Source organism: Cicer arietinum, chromosome 6, assembly GCF_000331145.2.
Source record: "Cicer arietinum cultivar CDC Frontier isolate Library 1 chromosome 6, Cicar.CDCFrontier_v2.0, whole genome shotgun sequence".
NCBI classification, from domain to species: domain Eukaryota; kingdom Viridiplantae; phylum Streptophyta; class Magnoliopsida; order Fabales; family Fabaceae; genus Cicer; species Cicer arietinum.
Window position 1 is genome coordinate 38,490,105 of NC_021165.2, and position 21,264 is coordinate 38,511,368.

A 21,264-nucleotide genomic window follows, 5' to 3' on the forward strand; every position below is an offset into this window, starting at 1 on the left:
CCACATTGGCCTTCCCCGGGTAATATTGCAATCTAAAGTCGTAATCCTTCAAGGTCTTGATCCACCTTCTTTGCCTCATATTGAGCTCATTTTGATCAAACAAGTATTGTAAACTTTTATGGTCACTAAAAATTGTAAATGTACTTCCATACACGTGATGTCTCCAAATTTTTAGGGAAAACACTATCGCATCCAACTCCAAATCATGTGTGAGATAGTTTCTTTCATGTGTTTTTAGTTATCGTGATGCATAGGCTACTGCCTTCTTATTCTGCATGAGAACACTTCCCAATCCTTGATGAAAGGCATCACAATAAACTTCATAGGTTTCATCTGGTTGTGGCAAAGTTAGCACCGGAGAGGTCGTCAAACGTTCCTTTAATAGTCTAAAACTCGCCTCACACTCTTCTGTCCATGCAAACGGTTAATATTTTCTTGTAAGTTGGGTCAGTGGGGATACAATCTTAGCAAAACCTTCAATAAATCTCCGATAATAGCCAGCTAATCCAAAAAAGCTTTTAATGTCTGTAACAGTCCTTGGTCATTTCCAATCTACAACTGCATTTACCTTGGTTGGGTTGACAACAATTCCTTCATCCGAGATCACATGCCCTAGAAATTTAACTTCCTCCAACCAAAATTTACACTTCGCTTGGTTGGCATACAATTGTTTCTCACGCAACACTGACGAAACTTGTTGTAATTGCTCCTCATGCTCCTCTTGACTTTTAGAATAAATGAGAATGTCATCTATAAATACCACTACGAACATGTCCAAAAATGGGTGGAAGATACGATTCATGTAGTCTATAAACACTACAGGTGCATTAATCACTCCAAATGGCATTACAAGATACTCATAATGTCCGTAACGAGTTCGAAATGCAGTCTTGGGAATGTCTTTTGCCTTAACTCGTATTTGGTGATACCCAAATTTCAAATCTGTCTTAGAGAACACCACAACCCCTAGGAGTTGATCCATAAGGTCATCGATGCGCTGCAATGGATATCGATTCTTGATAGTGGCCTTGTTGGGTTGCCTGTAATCTACACAAAGTCGTGAACGTCCGTCCTTTTTCCTTACTAACAAGACAGGAGCTCCCTACGGTGAAACACTAGGTCAAATAAATTGTTTTGACATTAATTCTTCCAATTGTTCTTTAAGTTTGGTTAGTTTGGAAGGCGACATCCGATAGGGTGCAATCGAGATGGGTCCAGTACCTGGGTGTAAGTCAATAGAAAACTCAGTCTCTCGCACTGGCGGTAGTCCTGGTACATCCATCAAAAACACATCGGAGAAATCTTTAATCACTAACACATCCTCTATCTTGGCATCATGAGTAACTCCCACACTAGCTAGGGAAAAAATCTCCATATCTCCTTCCTTAAGAGAGACCTTGATTTCGTGCGCGGATAAAAATTTAGAAAGCTCTGGGTTGGGGAAAATTACAATCTTACGACCATATTCTAACAAAATATAATGGTATGACAACCAATCCATACCAAGGATAACATCCAGATTCTTAAGAGATAGAAATGAGATTCACATTAAACTTCCTACTCAACACTACTATAGGACAATGCATACAAGCCATATTTGAAGTTAAAGTCTTATCCAGAACAGTAGTAATAGACAAATCAAACAATAAGGTTGTGACAGACAACTCCAATAGTTTCACGCAGTCCATAGAGATAAATGAATGTGTTGCACCAGAGTCAAAAAGAACGGTTAGAATGTTACCTGAGATTTCACACTCCCCTTGGAAGGATTCATTCGGACGAAAGGTCCCTTGACCATTTATATTGTAAACTCGTCCTTGAGTTGTTGGGCGTGCGACTTTAGTTTCATTCAGTGAAGCTTCTGCCTTTGGTTCCTTGCAATCCTTGGCTAAATGTCCAGGCTTCTGTCATTTAAAACATACATTGCCGTTGAGTGTGCACTTATTCGCAAAGTGTCTTGGGTCTCCACAACGATAACAATATGGCTTTGATTATGAAGTTCTTAGTCTATCATTTGAAATGAAGGTCATTGGGCGATATGGTCCCTTATTTGACCCTTGAGGACGATGATATGGGTTTTGATTTGGTCTACTACGACCCTGGTTTTGATTACTCGGTCGTATTGGTCCCCCATGGTTACTAATATTCCCACTATTCGGCATGCGATTCTTCATAGCATTTACTTCTCTTCACTTTTCCACTAGGGGTTGAAACCGTGTGATTCCTAGAGGTAATACAGAATCTTGAATTTCATACTTCAACCCATCTTGGAAACGATGACACATAAAGTCTTCATCAACAGTTTGACGAAAAAACTTGAAATATCGTGATAAGGATTCAAACTTCGCCGCATATCCTCCCACAGTCATCCTACCCTAGCGAACCTTTAGAAAATCATCTCCCAATTTTGTTCTAGCAATCACCAGAAAGTACTTGTCCAAAAACTTCATGTGAAAAGACTCCTTGTTAATCTCGTCTTGGGCAGCTTCCATCATCAGTTTGGTGCTCCTCCACCAAAATTCAGCATCACCAAGTAACAGATAAGTGGCATAATTCAATTTAACTCCAGGTGGGCATCGAATCACTTCAAATATCTTTTCCCCTTCCTGTAACCACTTGTCAGCCTTTTCAAGATCCACATCTCCATGAAACTTGGGAGGATCATGCCTACGGAAGTCTGCTAAACCTCTAGATTCAGCCGCCCTTTCTTCTCTTTCCTTCCTTCGTATTTCACGTTGATTCTGAGCAGTGATAGCGGTAGCCATTTGTACCATAGCTTGAGCCATCTAAGCCATTTCCACTTCATTAGTCCGATTAGCACCCTGAGTACATCTTAGAGGCATCGTTCGTGCAACGCTCAATCCAGTCAATGTCAAGCACCTGCCTTAAAATAAATAAAGATATTGTCTAGAAAATCATGAGTAAAGGATAACGTTAACTACCATACCCATACCAACAAATGACACAAAGTCATAAATAGGTATACTACAACTACACAACTATTCAACACTGGTCAACTTACACCTACCTTACAGTCCAATCAAGACCTAACATCCTTTTTTTTTGTACACTCAAATATATAATTTCCCATGTAATTTCAAACAAACAAACAAATAATTCATTATTAATTAAAAATCCATCAGTATCTCAATCAGATACTTAATACTCGAATTATAAGGTTCAGAAAGGTAGTACCAAAATGATAATTGGTATAGACTAGAGTTCAATATAAATTTCCTAAAGCTGACCACTATTACCCATAGAATTAAATGAGATGCTCCATCTATTCTTCTGAGAACTCCCCTGAATGTGCAAGTAGATTAGAAATGTCATTTGTCCAAAAGTAAGGGTCATCTCTAAAGTACTTATCAATAATTAAAAAAAAACAATAAAAATATAACAGTGCTATATCTACATAATTAATAATATCATTTCACTCAACGAACAAGAATACAGTAACAATACAATATCTACGTAATTAGTAACATTAATTCACCCACCCAAACGACCAGGGGCTACAATAACAAATAAATATTACATAATTAATAACATTAATTCATCCAAACGACCGTACAGTAATAATAAAATATAACAGTACAAACCTAATAACAACGTTGATTCACTCAAACGGCCAAAACGTACATTAATATAAAATTATGGCAGTATAATATCCACATAATTAATAACAATGTTTCACCCCAAACAGATACAATATATCACTTATCTTTATAACACTAATCACACCATAATCAAGATGCATACCCAAACATACCTTATTACTTATTCTATATGCCAATGTAATGATTCTGAAATTATCACCTCCCCCGCAAGGGCTTCGTGGGTCCTTCCAAGCAACACCACTGACTCAAAATCCCCGCAAGGATATGTGGACTCATCCCAATTATGAACGCACCACATGACTGAATTTAAGTGAATGCATGAATGTAGACTCTTTAGTAATAAATCATTAATATAATGCGAGTCTAACTTATTAACGACAACATATTTGCACCACAACACATTAAGTACAACTATTATAACATGGTATCATATAATGTCCATTGCACACCATTTGAGCAAACACAAATATTATAACGACATATCACATACATTTACTCTTCACACTTTCAACATGTTCAACACAACCATTATAACAACATATCACATGATATTTATTTTCCACACTTGTTCAACACAGCCATTATAACAACATATCACATAATATTTATTTTCCACACTTTGAACATGTTCAACACAACCATTATAACAACGTATCACGTCACATTTATTTTCCACAACTAGATGAAAACCATTTCAGCATGGTATATATTTAATCTCACAAATTCTAGAATAAACACAATCATACATAGATATAATTAGAGTGATGCCCTTACCAATATGAGTGTCGTTATTACAATTCTCAAGCAGCGGTCTTTGCTCCAAATGTGTTACACCTTCACTAATTAATTTACTTCTCACTTAGTTTCAAAAATTTAGTTTTATTTTTTATAAATTGACGTACAAATTCTATTACTAGTGTGACCGTTATTACAATAGTAATGAGATAATAGAGTTCCTAATAAATTATGATATTAAGAAATTTCATTTCCTTTCCTGTGTAACAGTTCATCCTACTGTCTAACTCATTCACTACTTTATCTAAATATTAACAAATATAGTACCTATATTCCTGGTAATTGATTAAGATAAAAATAAGGATATAATTAGAGAGACAAATTCTTTTTTTTTTTTTCTTTCAAGATATCAATAAGGGGTTTTGTTCTACTAGCAACAAAAATCGTTATATAAAGTTAATATGATAGAATTCTTACTTGAGGGGATGAATCACTAAATTTTTGAATTTCTTCCTTTTTTTCTTCTAAACCCTTTTTTCTATAACGCAGAGTATTTTTTGAATGGTAGGAGTTAGTTTTGTTTTTTTTTCTTTTCTACCGATAGAAGTGGGGAACGCGGTATTTCAACATAAGCCCACGAAGGCCTTAATTATTATTCATTCATTAATTTAATAATTTAATTTTTTTTAACGTTTCTTAATTCATGCTTTTATTATTATTATTATTATTATTATTATTATTATTTCCAAAAATTAAAATAATCCAATACGATAGTAACTATCACCTACAAATTATCTCTACTCCTAATAAGGTAAAATATAAAAAATTAAATAAAAGGCGTGGATGTTACAGATCTCAAGATATTGTTTTTAGAAAAATTCTTCCCTGCCTCAAGAGCTGCTTCAATCAGAAAAGAAATATTTGGCATCAGACAGATTGACAGGGAATCATTACATGAGTATTGGGAGAGATTCAAGAAATTAAGGTCAAGTTGTCCTCATCACCAGATTTCTGAACAATTGCTCATCCAATATTTTTATGAAAGTTTTCTACCTAGGGATAGGAGCATTTTGGATGCTGCTAGTGGGGGAGCACTTGTCGATATGACTCCAAAAATGACAAGGGATTTGATTGAGAAGATGTCCATTAATTATCAGCAGTTTACAACTAGAAGCAATTCAACAGTGCTGACAAAGGATGTAAATGAAATTCAAGCTTCTTCCCACAAGAATTTAGAAGGAAAACTTGATGAGCTTACATCTTTAGTAAAAATATTTACAATAGGTAAAACCCAAGCAATGGTCTGTTGTATTTTCACTTCTCTAGAGCATCCTTCAGATTTGTGTCCTACATTGCAAGAAGATCCAATTGCTGATGCTCCTCAAGCATATGCAACAAATATATACAATCCTCAAGCCAAGTATGATCTATCATCTAAAAGGTACAATCCTGGTTGGAGAAACCATCCCAACTTGAGATGGGGGAATTCATCTGCACAACAACAACCTAGGCAGCAACATCAAAAAATTCCTCAACAGCAAAACAATGCACAATCATTATAGGACCTCGTTAAGCAGATGGCTGTCCAGATTCTCCAATTTCAACAAATAACAAATTCCACCATTCAAAATTTGGAAACAAAGATTGGTCAGCTAGCCACTTCAATCAATCAATTGCAGAATCATAGGTCAAACCAATTACCTGCACAGTCAGTAGTAAATCCAAATGCTCCCAATGTCAGTGCAATTACATTGAGGTATGAGAAAGCTGTTGAAATACCAAAGGTGCCTAAAATTGTAGTGAAAAATCAGAAGGTTGTGGAGGATACTTTGATATCTGAAACTGTTGATGTTGAGCAAAATATACCACTTCCTTTTCCTCAAAGGGCAGTGAAGACTAAGAAAATGGACGAGGCATATATGGAAAACGAGATCTTTGATACCTTTAGGAAGGTGGGAGTGAACATTCCCCTCCTTGAAGCAATTAAATAGAATCCAAGATATGCAAAATTTCTAAAAGATTTTTGCACACACAAGAGAAGGTTCAAAGGTAATGAAATGTGTCAGCCCTCATTCAACCCATGCCTCAGAAATGCAAAGACCCATGAACTTTTTCCATTCCATGTACAATAGGCAATAGTCAATTTGAAAATGCTATGTTAGATTTAGGAGCTTCCATTAATGTTATGCCTACATCTATTTTTAACTCTCTTGGTCTTGGACCTTTACAGAGTACTGGTGTTACCATTCTATTGGCGAACAAGAGCAATACTCGTCCCACTGGACTTTTGGAGGATGTACTTGTTCGAGTTAATGAATTGATATTTCCTGCAGATTTTTACATTCTGGACATGGAGGAAGAGAATAAGTCCAATAGGGCGCCTATCATCTTAAGCAGACCATTCTTGAAAACTGCTAGAACAAAAATTGATGGGCATACTGGAACTCTATCCATGGAATTTGGTGATAGCATTGTTAAATTTAACATTTTTGATGCTATGAAACACCCCGTGTAAGAGCATTCTATTTTTCAAATTGAATTGCTTGCTGATTTGGTTGATGACACTTACCCCGATATGTTTACTACTGATTTTCCTTCATTTTCTGGTTTCGATGATACTTATACTTGTGAATTCTGTACAGATACTCAATTGTGCTCTGTGTGTGTTGAGATCGAAGTTGCCTTGCAGGTTGATCATTGTGTTGATTTTGATATTTCGACTAACATAATTGATTTTGCAGACTTAGTTTTGGCCACTGGTGTTGTACCTTCCATTGAACAACCACTGACTATAGAGCTTAAACCAATTCTTGAAAATTTGAAATATGCATATTTAGAAGGAAGTGACAAGTTACCTGTGATTATTTTAGCGAAACTTGAAGATGAACAAGAAGATAAGTTGTTGCAGATTTTGAGAAAACACAGGAAGGCAATCAGATGGACCTTGGTTGATATTCCTGGTATTAGGCCATCCATGTGTATGCATAGGATACTACAGGAGGACGGGGTAACATCAGTAAGGCATCCCCAAAGGCAACTTAACCCATTAATTTTGGATGTTGTAAAAAAACTAGTGAACAAGCTCTTGCAAGTAGAGATTATGTACCCCATCTCTGATAGTCAATGGGCGAGTCTTGTGCAGGTAGTCCCTAAGAAAACTGGACTCACAATGGTTAAAAATGAAAATAATGAACTTATCCCCGTACGAGTGCATAACAACTGGAGGGTATGCATCGATTACATGAGACTAAACCAGACAACTAGAAAGGATCATTTTCCTTTAGCATTCATTGATCAGATGCTTGAACAATTGGCTGGTAAGTCACATTATTGTTTTCTTTATGGTTTTTCTGGTTGTTTTCAGATCCATATTGCACCAGAGAACCAACAAAAGACCACGTTCACTTGTCCTTTTGGCACATTTGCCTACAGGATGATGCCCTTTGGCCTATGCAATGCTCATGGCATTTTCCAATGCTGCATGATTAGTATTTTCTCTGACTTGATAGAAATTGTATTGAAGTTTTCATGGATGATTTTACTGTGTATGGTTCCTCATTTGATGAATGCCTGAAAAATTTAGATAGAGTTTTACATAGATGTATTGAAACTAACCTTGTGCTAAATTATGAAAAATGTCATTTTATGGTTGAACAAGGCATAATTTTGGGACACGTGATCTCTAAAAATGGGGTTGAAGTGGATCTTGCAAAATTGATGTGATTTCTAATTTTTCTTACCCGTCTTGTATCCGCGAGATTCGTTATATTCTTGGCCATGCAAGTTTTTACAAGTGCTTTATCAAGGTTTTCAACAAGATAGCTCTTCCGCTGTCAAATTTTCTGCAAAAAGATGTCAGTTTCACATTCGACGACAAATGCATGAAGGCGCTTGATTTCATAAAGGAAACACTGACCTCGACTCCCATAATTCGGCCACCTAATTGGACCCTCCATTTTGAAATTATTTGTGATGCATCTAACTATGTAGTGGGAGCAGTCCTTGCACAAAGGGTTGGTAAGGCTACCCTTGTTATTTATTATGCTTCTAGGACTTTAGATTCTGGACAAGCTAATTATACTACCACTGAAAAGGAACTTTTAGCGATATTTTTTGCACTTGATAAGTTTAGGTCATATTTGTTAGGTTTGAAGGTAGTTGTTTTTACTGACCATGCAGCTTTGAAGTTCTTGCTGAAGAAACCAGAAGCAAAACCGAGATTGATCTGGTGGATGTTGGTACTCCAAGAATTTGATTTAGAGATTAAAGATAAGAGTGGAGCTGAAAATTTGGCGGGATATCATTTGAGCATAATAGAAATGGATGAGGACCCCATCTCCATTCAAGATGACTTCCTTGATAGGCAACTGCTACAGTTGCGTGAGGTAACTCCTTGGTTTGCTGATTTAGTTAATTATCTAGTTGTTAGAGTCTTTCCTGCAGATGCATCCCGAACACAAATACACAAACTTCAAAGTGATTCCAAATACTATGTGTGGGATGATCCATATCTATGGAAATTCTGTAGTGACCAAGTGATTCATCGATGTGTTTCCCACCATGAGGCTCAATCCATTCTTCATTTTTTTTCATGCCTCTCAAACTGGAGGACATTTTGGTCCTCAACGGACAACAAGAAAAGTTTTAGGCTCGGGTTTCTTTTGGCCCACTTTGTTGAAAGATGCTTTTGAGACTTACAAAATAGCAAGAACATCAATCATTCGTAGGAGTGAGATGCCTCAACAACCTATGCTTTTCTGTGAAGTATTTGATATGTGGGGAATTGACTTTGTGGGCCCTTTTCCTGTATCTTTTGGTTATGTCTATATTTTATTAGTTGTTGATTATGTTTCAAAGTGGGTGGAAGCAATACCCACTAGGGCTAATGATTTTAAAGTTGTTGTAGGTTTTATCAAATCAAATATTTTTTTGCAAGTTTGGAATAACCTGAGCCAACATAAGTGATCAAGGCATTAATTTTTGCAACCGCACCATGGACGCTTTGCTTCTGAAGTATAGGGTTGTGCACAAAGTTTCTACACCTTATCATCCCTAGAATAATGGGCAAGCTGAAGTCTCAAATAGGGAAATTAAACAAATCTTAGAAAAGATGGCGCAACTTAACAGGAAAGACTGGAGCCACCGACTTGAATAAGCTCTTTGGGCTCATAGAACAACCTACAAAACACTAATAGGGATGTCCCCTTATCGAATTGTGTTTGGTAAGGCATGCCTCCTCCCAGTGGAAATATTGGGCTGCCAAAAGTTGTAACATTGAGATGGACAAAGCAGGTTTGGAGAGCAAGCTTCAATTGCAACAACTTGAAGAGCTTAGACTTGAAGCTTACGAGAACTCTCGCATTTATAAGGAGAAAACTAAGCACTTTCATGATAAGATTATTTGTAGGAAGAAATTTTCCTTTGGCCAAAAAGTTTTATTTTTCAACTCTCGTTTGAAAATTATGGTTGGGAAACTTCGATCGAAGTGGATTGGCCCTTTTGTTGTTACTAACATTTTTCCTCCTAGTGCAGTGGATATAAAACGTGAAAACACTGAGAAAATGTTCAAAGTAAATGAACAACGCCTCAAGCTATTCCATGAGTGCTCCGTGCTTGAAAATGCCACCATAGAAGAACTCTACTTGGAAAAATCCACCTACACTAAAGTTTAAATAGGGAGCTCCCTTTCCTTACTCTTATTTTATACTTGTTACTTCCATTTAGGACAATGTGTAATTTATGTGTGGGGGTATTATTTAGAATTTTATTTGTTATATTTAAAAGAAGTAAAAATAAAAAAAAATAAAGATGGACATTGCCCTGCATGCTTTTTCATCAGATTTTATGGTTGTAAATGATGAGAGTTTGTTTGGACTGACATGATTGGATAGTATTTTTGCATTCTTGGTAAAATAAATTGGATTAAAATGCTAAATTGTGTATCATTTGTGATAAGTCATTAACCTGTGTGAGATTTTTTAGCCTTATTATGAATGCAATACATTTTTCCATCTTTTTTTTTTCTTGTGTGTTATCTCACTCATGATTGCTAGTTACGCCATAACTTGACTTGACTCTTGTACGCATGCATATATTGAAATAATCTAGGCATTTGTTTATGATTAAGCTACTAGCCAAATAAGCCTACCCTAAAATTATCCATTTGTTTAAGCCCCTTTGAGCATAATTACCCCATTCTTTGTTATATAGCTCATTATAGCCTAAAAGTGAAAAACAATGAATTGACTCAATCTTGGGGGATAAAGGAGTCTTTACTTACATAAGTGTAGTGGTGCTCAACTTGTTTGCTTAAATTTGAGGGTTATAAAAAAAAAAGAAAAAAAATATAGGAGGACAAATGGTGGGGTTGTGAGCAAAGAGAGTGTAAAAATTAAAGTCAATGACGTTTTGTTAAGTTACTTCTTAATGTTGTTTTTCTCTCTTAATTATTACTCCTTTATCCTCTTTGATTTTCAGCCCTAGTTTCCTTAGGATTATCTCACCCTTACCTTGGCCACATTACAACCTAAATAAAGACCTTTTGATCATTATCTGCATGTGTTCAAATATAGATTATAGAGGTTTGTCAAGCCTATGGTAGTGCTAGCTTCCATGATGTGCTTTGAGTGTAAATAGTAGCCCAAACACTTTGAGTGTAAACACTTTGAGAGAATTTTATATCCTGAGAGGACTCTATCACTTATGATGCATTCTTTAGTTAACTTGTCTTTTTGTTTGCCTTGGTTGTGATAACAAAACTATTCATGATTGCCTTAAACTAGAAATATTTTTTTTCTCTCACCACTTTGCATTCATAAGAATATTTGGAATCGCATGCATTGTTTTGCTCGGAGTGCAAAAGTTTAAGTGTGGGGCAATTTGATCATAGCATTTGGGACATGCTTCTAGCTTTTTATTTGGTATTTTAAAAGCTTTTTATAGCTTAGATTAATATTTTTATTTTGTTTCTAAACTTTGGGTCGAATTTGAATTATAATTTTATTATTTGCATTTTAATTTTAATATTTGTATTTTGACTCTTTCTTGCTCTGTAGGTCATAACTTGAACTCTGGATATTGGATTGGTGCATATGAGTAGACGTTGGAAAGCTAAAAATCCGAGCTACAACTTTTGTGTTGGAAGAAAAGACCATTTCCGAACTTCACTAGACCTAAATTGCAAATTTCGTAATCTCGACCTTTGTAATAATTTTAATTAGTAGGTCACTTATTTTAAAACCCTAAAGCCTAAAGCCCAATATCAAGTACTATATATTGACAATTTTGTTTCTTTTTTAGAAACAAAAAGATGAATATTCAAATTGCTACAAGAAATAAACAGTTTTATTTTAATAGAAGACTAATTTTATAAGATTAATCCACGAGGTCAGAGTTTGATCAACACCTTGAGATTCAGATTACACTATCAATTACGATTCATGATTCTATTCTTGTTTATTAGATTATATTGATATTTTGATTGCTTAAATTGAATTTCAATAGGATTGATTAAATTTATTTGACATAATTTGGTTTCAGTTTCTAATTTAATTGAATTATAATTTTGCGACGTTTGATCGTTAATTGTAATATTTTGATGATTGTGATGCTTAATCCACTCAAAGAAACCAAATTCACGTAGGATTGATTACGCTTGTTTGATCAATTCTATAGTCAAATAAAAATAAAATAACAAATTAGAAATTAAACTCATTGATAGAATCTGTGATAGGTCTGAAACTCGAATAAGTGGATTAATCGTTTTGCTCATCTGTTAAATAAAAAATCTAAAAAACTCCTTTTTAATTTCAATTTTCAATTCGGTTATTATTATTATATCAGAAGTCCTTGTCAAACGATTCGAGTTATTACCTCTATTTACATTTTATCAATTGTATTTGACCCGTGTGCGACAACGGATCCGTTATTTTCTTGCTGAATCTCTCTATTCCACTTCTCAAACAAAACCTCCAGATCCGACTTCATATTTACCTTAAACTCAGTAGAAAAAAACATATACACATGCTTGGAACAAATCTAGTGACATTCCGTATATCCAACTTCCAAGGCCATGTCTTAAGGTTAATGATCTTTCCATTTAAAATCTAGAGGAAGATTACAAATTGGGGCTCAAATGATGTAAACATCATTTTATGGTCATTTAATTTGTTAGAAGAAAGCTCTCTGATTAAGGTTATTGATTTAAGGAATAAGCTTTTGATTATTTGGATGCCTTTCACCACATGGAGCGTAATTCCACTGAGGTTGACTTGTTATGAGTTCTCTTTCTCATATATTGATGATCTTCAGCTTCCGATCAATAGTTCATGGGACTTGAAACAAGATTTCTAAGGCTTTTTGCAGGGATCCCATATTTTAACCCAAGAAATTAGAAGCAAACTAATGTTCAATTTGGATACGACAATATAGGCTTCCTCAAGAATATTGGAGTTTTAAGATTCTTTTTGCCATCGAAGGTAGTATTGGCATGCCAATATGCTTGGATGAGAATAATAAAAATTGAACTTTCAGTCGTTATGCTCGTACACCTTTTGACATTGATATGCTTTGTTGGCAGATCATATTCTTGAAGAGCAGGAAGGGTTTGTGTTTTATGTGGATGTTGAATATGAACAACTTTTTTCTTTCTTCCCCTATTGTCATTCAATTGGCCATGTCGTCTATGAACGTAGGAAAATAAATATAAATTCTAATGGTGGTCATTCTAATGAACCTATAAAGTAGGATTAGGTCGGTGAACTTCATAAGGAGAATGATATTTATGTTCTAAAAGCTACGAAAGAGGTTACTATCTCTGGTCAGAAAAGGGATAGTGCAGTGATTAATTAGCAGGAGGGATCTTTGACTTTCTAGCCTGTTATGGAAAATAAAACATATCGGGTCGGTGCTACTTCTTTTGTGGAAATCATTAATTTAGGTGAGTTGAAAGGGAACATTTTTATTGAGGAGTTGTCACCTTTGACCAAGAAAAAATTGATGCATACTATGACGATGATAATGAGTTTCTGGACACTTTTCTCTGTGAAGATGATATTGTGGTCGACCCTTTGCCACAATATAATTTAAATAAGGAATTCCCTCGTAAAAAATAGATTTTTGACGTGATGATCCAAGATCTTAATCATGTTAATAATTTTTTGCAATATACGAGTGATAGTACTTATGATGCTAAAATTTATTATATTAATGGTAACCCTTTACAATGAAAATTTTGGGATAAAGATAATGATGAGGATTATGCTTATACACATGAGTTAGCTAGCATTGCCCTAGTTGATAGTTTTCTCAAAGTTAGTCTAAATCATACAAAAAAATGTGAAAAAAAAGTTGCAGCTTCAGAGGCACGATGTTTACTAAACCTAATCAATGTTGAGGTTCCTTTTTTTGAAATTGCAAGGGATTGGGAATTCTAAGACTCAAATTTCAACTCTAGTAATTACTAACTAGCCAATTTTATTTTCATTGCGGAACCTTAGATTAATTTCAGTCAAATTGCAACTTCTTTTCTCAATCTTACTCAAATGAATTTTTTTTGTTGAAAACAATAAATGTGGCATTCCCTCAAATTTATGGTGCCATTGTAGAGCTAAATTCAATCCTAATATGATATCTAATCTGCCTAAAAAAGTAAGTTTCTCTTTCACTCATAATAAGCATGTTTTTTTTTCTCTAATGTGTATGCTTCTACCAATTATACATTATGTCGATCACTTTGATCATAGTTAGCTAATTTAAAACAAAGTCACAATGATCCTTGGGGTCTCCTTGGTGATTTCAATGCTATCTTAAGGGCCCACGAGCACAAGGTTGTCGACCTCTTGCTAGGAATTTTTGCAATCCATTGGACTCATTTTTTCATCTTATTCATATTCGCACTCGAGGCTTTTACTTTACTTGGTCTAATCTATTAGTAAAAAAGTGGTTTTAGCTACAATCCTTTGGTTGATATTTAGATGATAACAATAACAAACAAATAAAAAAAATTATCCCCTAATTGTGTTTGCTAAGTGTGTAGATTAAGTTAGAAGACAAAAGTTTATATTAATGACTATTTATTTAAAGATAACATAAATTACAAGTGAATTAGAGATGATAATTTAAGTGTTTCTAAACACAAAGAATACTATGACCTAATAAAAAAGTTAAAATGTTTAGTAATAGATCAAGTCATAATATAACAATAAGAAGTATTGCGATATACATTCAAAGTCAAAGCATTAAACGAAAAAAGAATACAAGTCATTATTCTAGTATAAGCTAGATCCTCTAATGAACAAAGAAAAAAGAATCTTCTAAACAAAGATCACAGTGACTCTAAAGAAATCACTATAGTTGTGTATGACTCTGATGAACGTGTTCTCAAACATGCCTCTGGTGAATCCATTAATACAAGCAACGATCTTGATGTTTTGCATCTGATAAGTATGTCCAACAAAATGACCGTTTTCCACCAATAAGTATGTCAAGCAAAAATATCATCTGCCTTTGATAACTGTAAGACCCATAATTTTAAAGTATACTTTATGTATTTTAGTGTATTTTGGTATTGAACTCGGATGCTTTTTAGCCAAAGTTATTAATATTTTGGAGTTTATATGACCAAAAAGATATTTTGATGCCGATTAGAATTACTCGTCGATGAATAAATTAAATTAACTGCGGTGAATCTTTTACGAAGAATTTAATGCGTTATGGGTGAAATGGTAATTTAATAAATATCTAGTTATTTTGAAAGAAGAGAGGGAAAAGAGGAGGAAAAAGAAAGAAGAGAAAATAGAAAAGAAGGAAAAAGAAAGAAAAGAAAAGGAAAGGAAGGAAAGGCGTTATGTTTGTGTGGAGAGAAAAGAGGAGGAAATAGAAAGAAGAGAAAATAGAAAAGAAGGAAAAAGAAAGAAAATAAAAGGAAAGGAAGGAAAGGCAAAAGAAAGAAAACGTAACATTTTCCTTCTTTTCCTCTGCCTCGCGCTCACCCTCCATCTCCCTCTTTCTTCTTCGTTGATTTTGCTTTCTTTTTCTTTCTTTGGCTTCAAGAATAGAAACCCAAGGCTGGGTGGGTGATAGCACAAGGATTTCTCAACTTCACTCTTCCTCTTTGATTCGAAAACGAAGAAAAACGGTGTTAGGGATTTCAAAACCGTCAAACACAAACCTCCCTGTTTCATCTAGATCTAAGCTTTGTTTCGCAAAGAGATAGAAGGGAAAGTTGCTCACTACCATGCTACGGTGCTAGGGAACCAACTTTGGAAGCGACGTTGTGAGTATTAAGAATGGGGAATCTTTTAATGTCTTGTTTACTTAATGTTTGTTTTGAAAATCGTTTAAGTTAAATGAGTATTAAGAATGGGGAATCTTTTAATGTCTTGTTTACTTAATGTTTGTTTTGAAAATCGTTTAAGTTAAATGAGTATTAAGAATGGGGAATCTTTTAATGTCTTGTTTACTTAATGTTTGTTTTGAAAATCGTTTAAGTTAAATGAGTATTAAGAATGGGGAATCTCTTAATGTCTTGTTTACTTAATGTTTGTTTTGAAAATCGTTTAAGTTAAATGAGTATTAAGAATGGGGAATCTCTTAATGTCTTGTTTACTTAATGTTTGTTTTGGAAAATCTTTTAAGTTAAAAGAGTATTAAGAATGGGGAATCTCTTAATGTCTTGTTTACTTAATGTTTGTTTTGAAAATCGTTTAAGTTAAATGAGTATTAAGAATGGGGAATCTCTTAATGTCTTGTTTACTTAATGTTTGTTTTGAAAATCGTTTAAGTTAAATGAAGTATTAAGATGGGGAATCTCTTAATGTCTTGTTTACTTAATGTTCGTTTTGGAAATCGTTTAAGTTAAAAGAGTATTAAGAATGAGGAATCTCTTAATATTTCTGTTTACTTAATGTTTGTTTTGAAAAATCATTTATGTTAAAAGAGTATTAAGAATGGGGAATCTCTTAATATTTCTGGTTGCTTAATGTTTGTTGTGAAAATCGTTTAAGTTAAATGAGTATTAAGAATGAGGAATCTCTTAATGTCTTGTTTACTTAATGTTCGTTTTGGAAATCGTTTAAGTTAAAAGAGTATTAAGAATGGGGAATCTCTTAATATTTCTGGTTGCTTAATGTTTGTTGTGAAAATCGTTTAAGTTAAATGAGTATTAAGAATGAGGAATCTCTTAATGTCTTGTTTACTTAATGTTCGTTTTGGAAATCGTTTAAGTTAAAAGAGTATTAAGAATGGGGAATCTCTTAATATTTCTGGTTGCTTAATGTTTGTTGTGAAAATCGTTTAAGTTAAATGAGTATTAAGAATGAGGAATCTCTTAATGTCTTGTTTACTTAATGTTCGTTTTGGAAATCGTTTAAGTTAAAAGAGTATTAAGAATGGGGAATCTCTTAATATTTCTGGTTGCTTAATGTTTGTTGTGAAAATCGTTTAAGTTAAATGAGTATTAAAAATGCGGAATCTTTTAATATCTGCATTTGCTTAACGATTGTTGTGGATGGAGTCAGTGTATGCTCATGCATTTCATTTTGGTAAATCGTGCTGACCCGTGATAGGTGGCACCTCGGTAAACAGTATTGACCCGTGATAGGTGGTACGTTTACGATTTATGCTTTTTAGTAAATCGTGCTGACCCTTGATAGCTGGCACCTCGGTAATTGGTACTTTGGCATGCGATAGGCGGTACAATTATGATTTACGGCCCTTCGAGAAGGGTTTTGGTTTGGAATTCCGAGTCCATGCATTTTGGCATATACGCATCGCATTAGGGTGCTTGGCACGTGAGTCGTGTTTGATTCAAGTTTATGATTGAGTGTTTTGAATTTGAGTTGTCGTGGTAATTGTGTTGAAATTGCTAAGTGTTACGTATTGATTATGGTGTGTAAGTGTGATGGATTGTAAAACTATTTCGAAACTAAATTTGTCGTGGTGATTGTGTGGGAATTGCTAAGTGTTAAGATGTGGAATTGTGTATGAATGTGATTGAGTTAGTTTATGTATTTTTGGTAGAATATGCAGAGAAATCGATTTCCCAATCGATTGGATGAGTTACAGGGACTTACCTAATTTGACATAATCGATTTGCCAATCGATTTTATGATATGTTTTTCAAAACCATTTAAGAAATCGATTTGGAAATCGATTTGGCCATACAGGAATTCAGCAAAACTGACAAAATCGATTTGGAAATCGATTGGCATTAAGTCAGGGGCTCAGTTATTCATTCAATCGATTTCCAAATCGATTGAATTAAGCCCAGAGTTCAAATTTCACTAAAAACCTTCAGGAAATCGATTTGGAAATCGATTGGCTTAGTAGAAATTCTTATTTTGAGTTAGATAACAGATTGCTCAATTGATTTATGAAAGTCTTGGTCTGTTATGTATTACTTGATGGATTGAGAACTTTTTTTTGATTTCATTTTTATTTGGCAAGTGTTATATGAACTTTTAGCATATGGAAAGCCCTTTTAAGGTTCATGCTAAGTTGAAAGGTTATTTTGTGCATTTAAAAACATAAATGTTATGTGTTAATTGTTAATTTCGGTTGGTGACCCTTTACAAACTATTGTGGAAATCTGGGCTTTGCCCTCAGATGAGAGCCAGGACAATCCTACCGGTTTGTACCCTATGGATGGGAATGTATAGGGGAATGCCTGACTGGAGCTATGCTAGGAGGATCTTACGGGACGCATGGGGGATCACTCAGGGCGTTTAGTTTGTTTTGGAGAATGATCAGATTAGGTTGACATAGAGGGAACATACGTCTTTCTTTTGAATTGTATTTATTTTAAAATGGAAGACTATACCTATACTAATATTGTCAGCTTGACATGTTATTTTCGATGGGTTACATGTACCAACTTTTGATGTGTAAATATTTTGGATTCATATTTTGAGAAACTTGTAAATTATAATGACTTAATTATTTATCCGAAGGTATTACCTTATTTATTTCTCTGTTTTATTTTAATTTCTTTTTAAAAAAAAATACACCCTCGCTTTGAAATTCGGGGTGTTACAATAACTTTGACAAGCAATGTATCTTCTAACTCTGATAGAAAGTCAATGCTCTAACAAAAGACAGCACTCAAGATAGTCAGTGCTTTGATGGAAGTAATTGCTTTGAAATGATAAGCTCTAAAAAGTCAACGCTCTAAAGAAGACAAATATGTTTATCCTTTTTCAACATCTTGAATCAATTAATTGCCTGAAAGTCTTTGTGACATGCTATGAGATATGCCCTCTTAATTTGAAGATGCGCAAAATTAATCATGAAGATATATATGGATACATCTTAAAAAATGATAGGCCTTAAATGGTGATTGAAGTTCTCCAAAGGTAACATTCTCAATGGACACTTCTTCTTTCTATTTAAGAAGAACTCGTTCAGTTAATCGATCTTGTGAGAAAGAATGAAAAAAAAGAGGCAATGAACTAAATAAATAATTATTAAAAAACCAAGCACACATCAAAAGAAAAGTATGACTGAAAAATTCTCTCAATAAAGAGTTATTTAGAATTGATGTAAATCATTCAAAGTCTTTCATACACTTGAACTAATTCATGACTTGATATGTAACATCCTCTCAATGAGAATTAGAATACGAGAAACAAATTTGTTAACTTAGACACAAACTAGAATTAATGTAAATTAGCTCGATAATGTCAACAATTCTCTCACCCCCTAAGAGGTACCTATAGAGGTACAACAACACTTATGAACCTTAACGGTAGGCTGTCAGGATGTTAAAGAAGGGTTTTAACGACGACAACATAGAGAGGTAGAGTAAACAATACCCATATGCTATTATTGAAATAGTGGATAAGTCCTCGACTGTACTAAGGCAAAATTTCTCTATAAGAGGTGGTCAAGATGTAGCAACCGTCTATTGTAAACTAGTATAAAAATACATGTGTGAAGTTGCAAACACGAGAAAGGGGGTTGAATTGTGTTTTCCTAAGTTTGATTCTTTTTAATTATTTATTCAAGAACTGGTTCGGGTTTGGTGATTTTAACTAAAATATATGCAATAGAAATTAGGCTTAAGTATCAGAGGCAGTAGTAAAGTAAAGAGCGTAGAAGTAAAGTGACATAAGAAAATTTATATTGGTTTACTGCTAACTTGGTAGCTACATCAAATCCTTTCGCTTATAAGGATTTAACCACTAACTCAAATCCTTGAATTACACAACATATGACCCTACAAGCCAATCTTCTCAAAACAACCTGACACCTACTGACTTTTTAAGGCAAACAAGCACCATGACGCTACAAGTCAAGTCTTCTCCACACAACTTAAAAGCCACAAATTGTTGAAGGCAACTACACCTTGACCCTACAAGTCAAGTGTTCCCACAACAACCTGAACACCACATATTGCTTGAGGAACACTAAAGCCATTATCAGACTGGGTTACACAAGTTTGGAACGAATTATGTTTTCTTCTACTAAGCAGATTGTTACAATTGATTTATCATACTAAAACACTTGAAACCTTTGAACTTCGAATACCTAGGAAACTTGAGCTCTCAAAAGTTTATTTAAATTGTATGGATTTATGAGTTTATGAGTTCTTTCTTTCTTTTTCAGCCTTGAGTATCTATTTATAGAATAAATTAGGGTTTCACTTATATCCTTGTAAAATCTGGATCATCTATTTCTTGTTAACAAATTCTGAATGTATCTTCTTGTGAACATATTAAGAGTGTATCTTCTGATGAATAATTGTGAGTGTTTTTTTTCTTGTGAATAATTTTAAGTGTATCTTCTTGTGAACAAATTTTGAGCACATCTTCTTGTTAGCAAATTCAGAGTAAATCTTCTTGTGAGCAATATTTTAACCAATCTTATTGTGAATAATATTTTGACCATATCTTCTTGTGAACAATATTTTGACCATATCTTCTTGTGAACAATATTTTGACCATATCTTCTTGTGAACAATATTTTGACCATATCTTCTTGTGAACAATATTTTGACCATAAATTCTTGGGAACAATATTTTGACCATATCTTCTTGTAAACAATATTTTGACCATATCTTCTATTTACCTTGGTCAAAGATTTCCTTCAATTATAATTCTAAGTCGTATCTGATTTCAGATTGTGTACAACAACTTATTCACGTAAATCTCCCTTCATATTTATGATTGATTAGGGCGGGAATAGATTCAGGCTTATTCTTGAATATTCAAAAATTCTTATTTAACTAAGCCTTTTCTTTAGAATGAATTCTTTCAATCAGAGCCATTGACATTTAATTAGAGCCATTGACTTTCTTATTGTAGTGACATGTTGTGTTTCTTGGATAATAAAAATCAGAGGCAAAATTGTGTGACTTAGATGTAGTGAGTTTGGGCAAATCACATTGTTGAATCATCAAAGTCAGTGCAACATTAATGCTGCATATTAGAGGCAACATTTTGAGTATGTTGCACCTTTTGATTAGCGAACTATGAGCTTTGAATGCATGGCTTAAACAATCACTTCAGAGTTAATGATAGCTAGTTTATAAACTCTTTAGAGACTTGCTGAGTTTGTGCACATCTAAGGTGTGCTTCAAATTCAGTCTTCAGACCCAGTTATCAGAGACAATGTTTAGAGCCAAACTTTAGAGCCAGACATCAGAGGTAATCTTCATAACCTTCAGAGGTATTTTTCTTTCAGAGGCATATGTTTAGAGGCAAACACGTATGCTTTTGTGTTCCTTTGATCTCATCCTCTAGTCACTTCCTCTAGTAGCTTCCTTTGGTCGCTTGGTACCTTTCTCTGATTTTCTTGTTTTAGTTGCTGCACACTTAATGAAACCATTAGTCCAAACAAATTGTTCTTATAAAATCCATTGTTAACATCAAAATCACAAGAGGAAAACCAACTTTGTTCCAACAATCTCCC

The 21,264-nt window shown here is 34.1% G+C and overlaps 1 protein-coding gene across 1 annotated transcript; it reads right to left on the reverse strand.

Moving 5' to 3' along the window:
- Nucleotides 1–238: 238 nt before the first annotated feature.
- Nucleotides 239–2,786, reverse strand: LOC140920726 (uncharacterized). The gene is made up of 5 exons (XM_073369544.1): nt 2,385–2,786; nt 1,562–1,904; nt 1,222–1,467; nt 569–1,047; nt 239–376 (listed from the first exon to the last, which is right to left on the reverse strand). Exons 1-5 carry the CDS (start codon nt 2,784–2,786, stop codon nt 239–241), a joined length of 1,608 nt encoding a protein of 535 aa, XP_073225645.1.
- Nucleotides 2,787–21,264: the final 18,478 nt, after the last annotated feature.

What these genes read in the sequence shown, in the direction of transcription:
- LOC140920726 (XM_073369544.1), bottom strand. Translation starts at nt 2,786, where the DNA reads ATGGCTCAAGCTATGGTACAAATGGCTACCGCTATCACTGCTCAGAAT. An exon ending in TGGGAGATGATTTTCTAAAG is followed by an intron (nt 1,905 to 2,384) that starts GTTCGCTAGGGT and finishes TTTAAATGACAG; the next exon opens with AAGCCTGGACATTTAGCCAA. An exon ending in TTCTATTGACTTACACCCAG is followed by an intron (nt 1,048 to 1,221) that starts GTACTGGACCCA and finishes GACTTTGTGTAG; the next exon opens with ATTACAGGCAACCCAACAAG.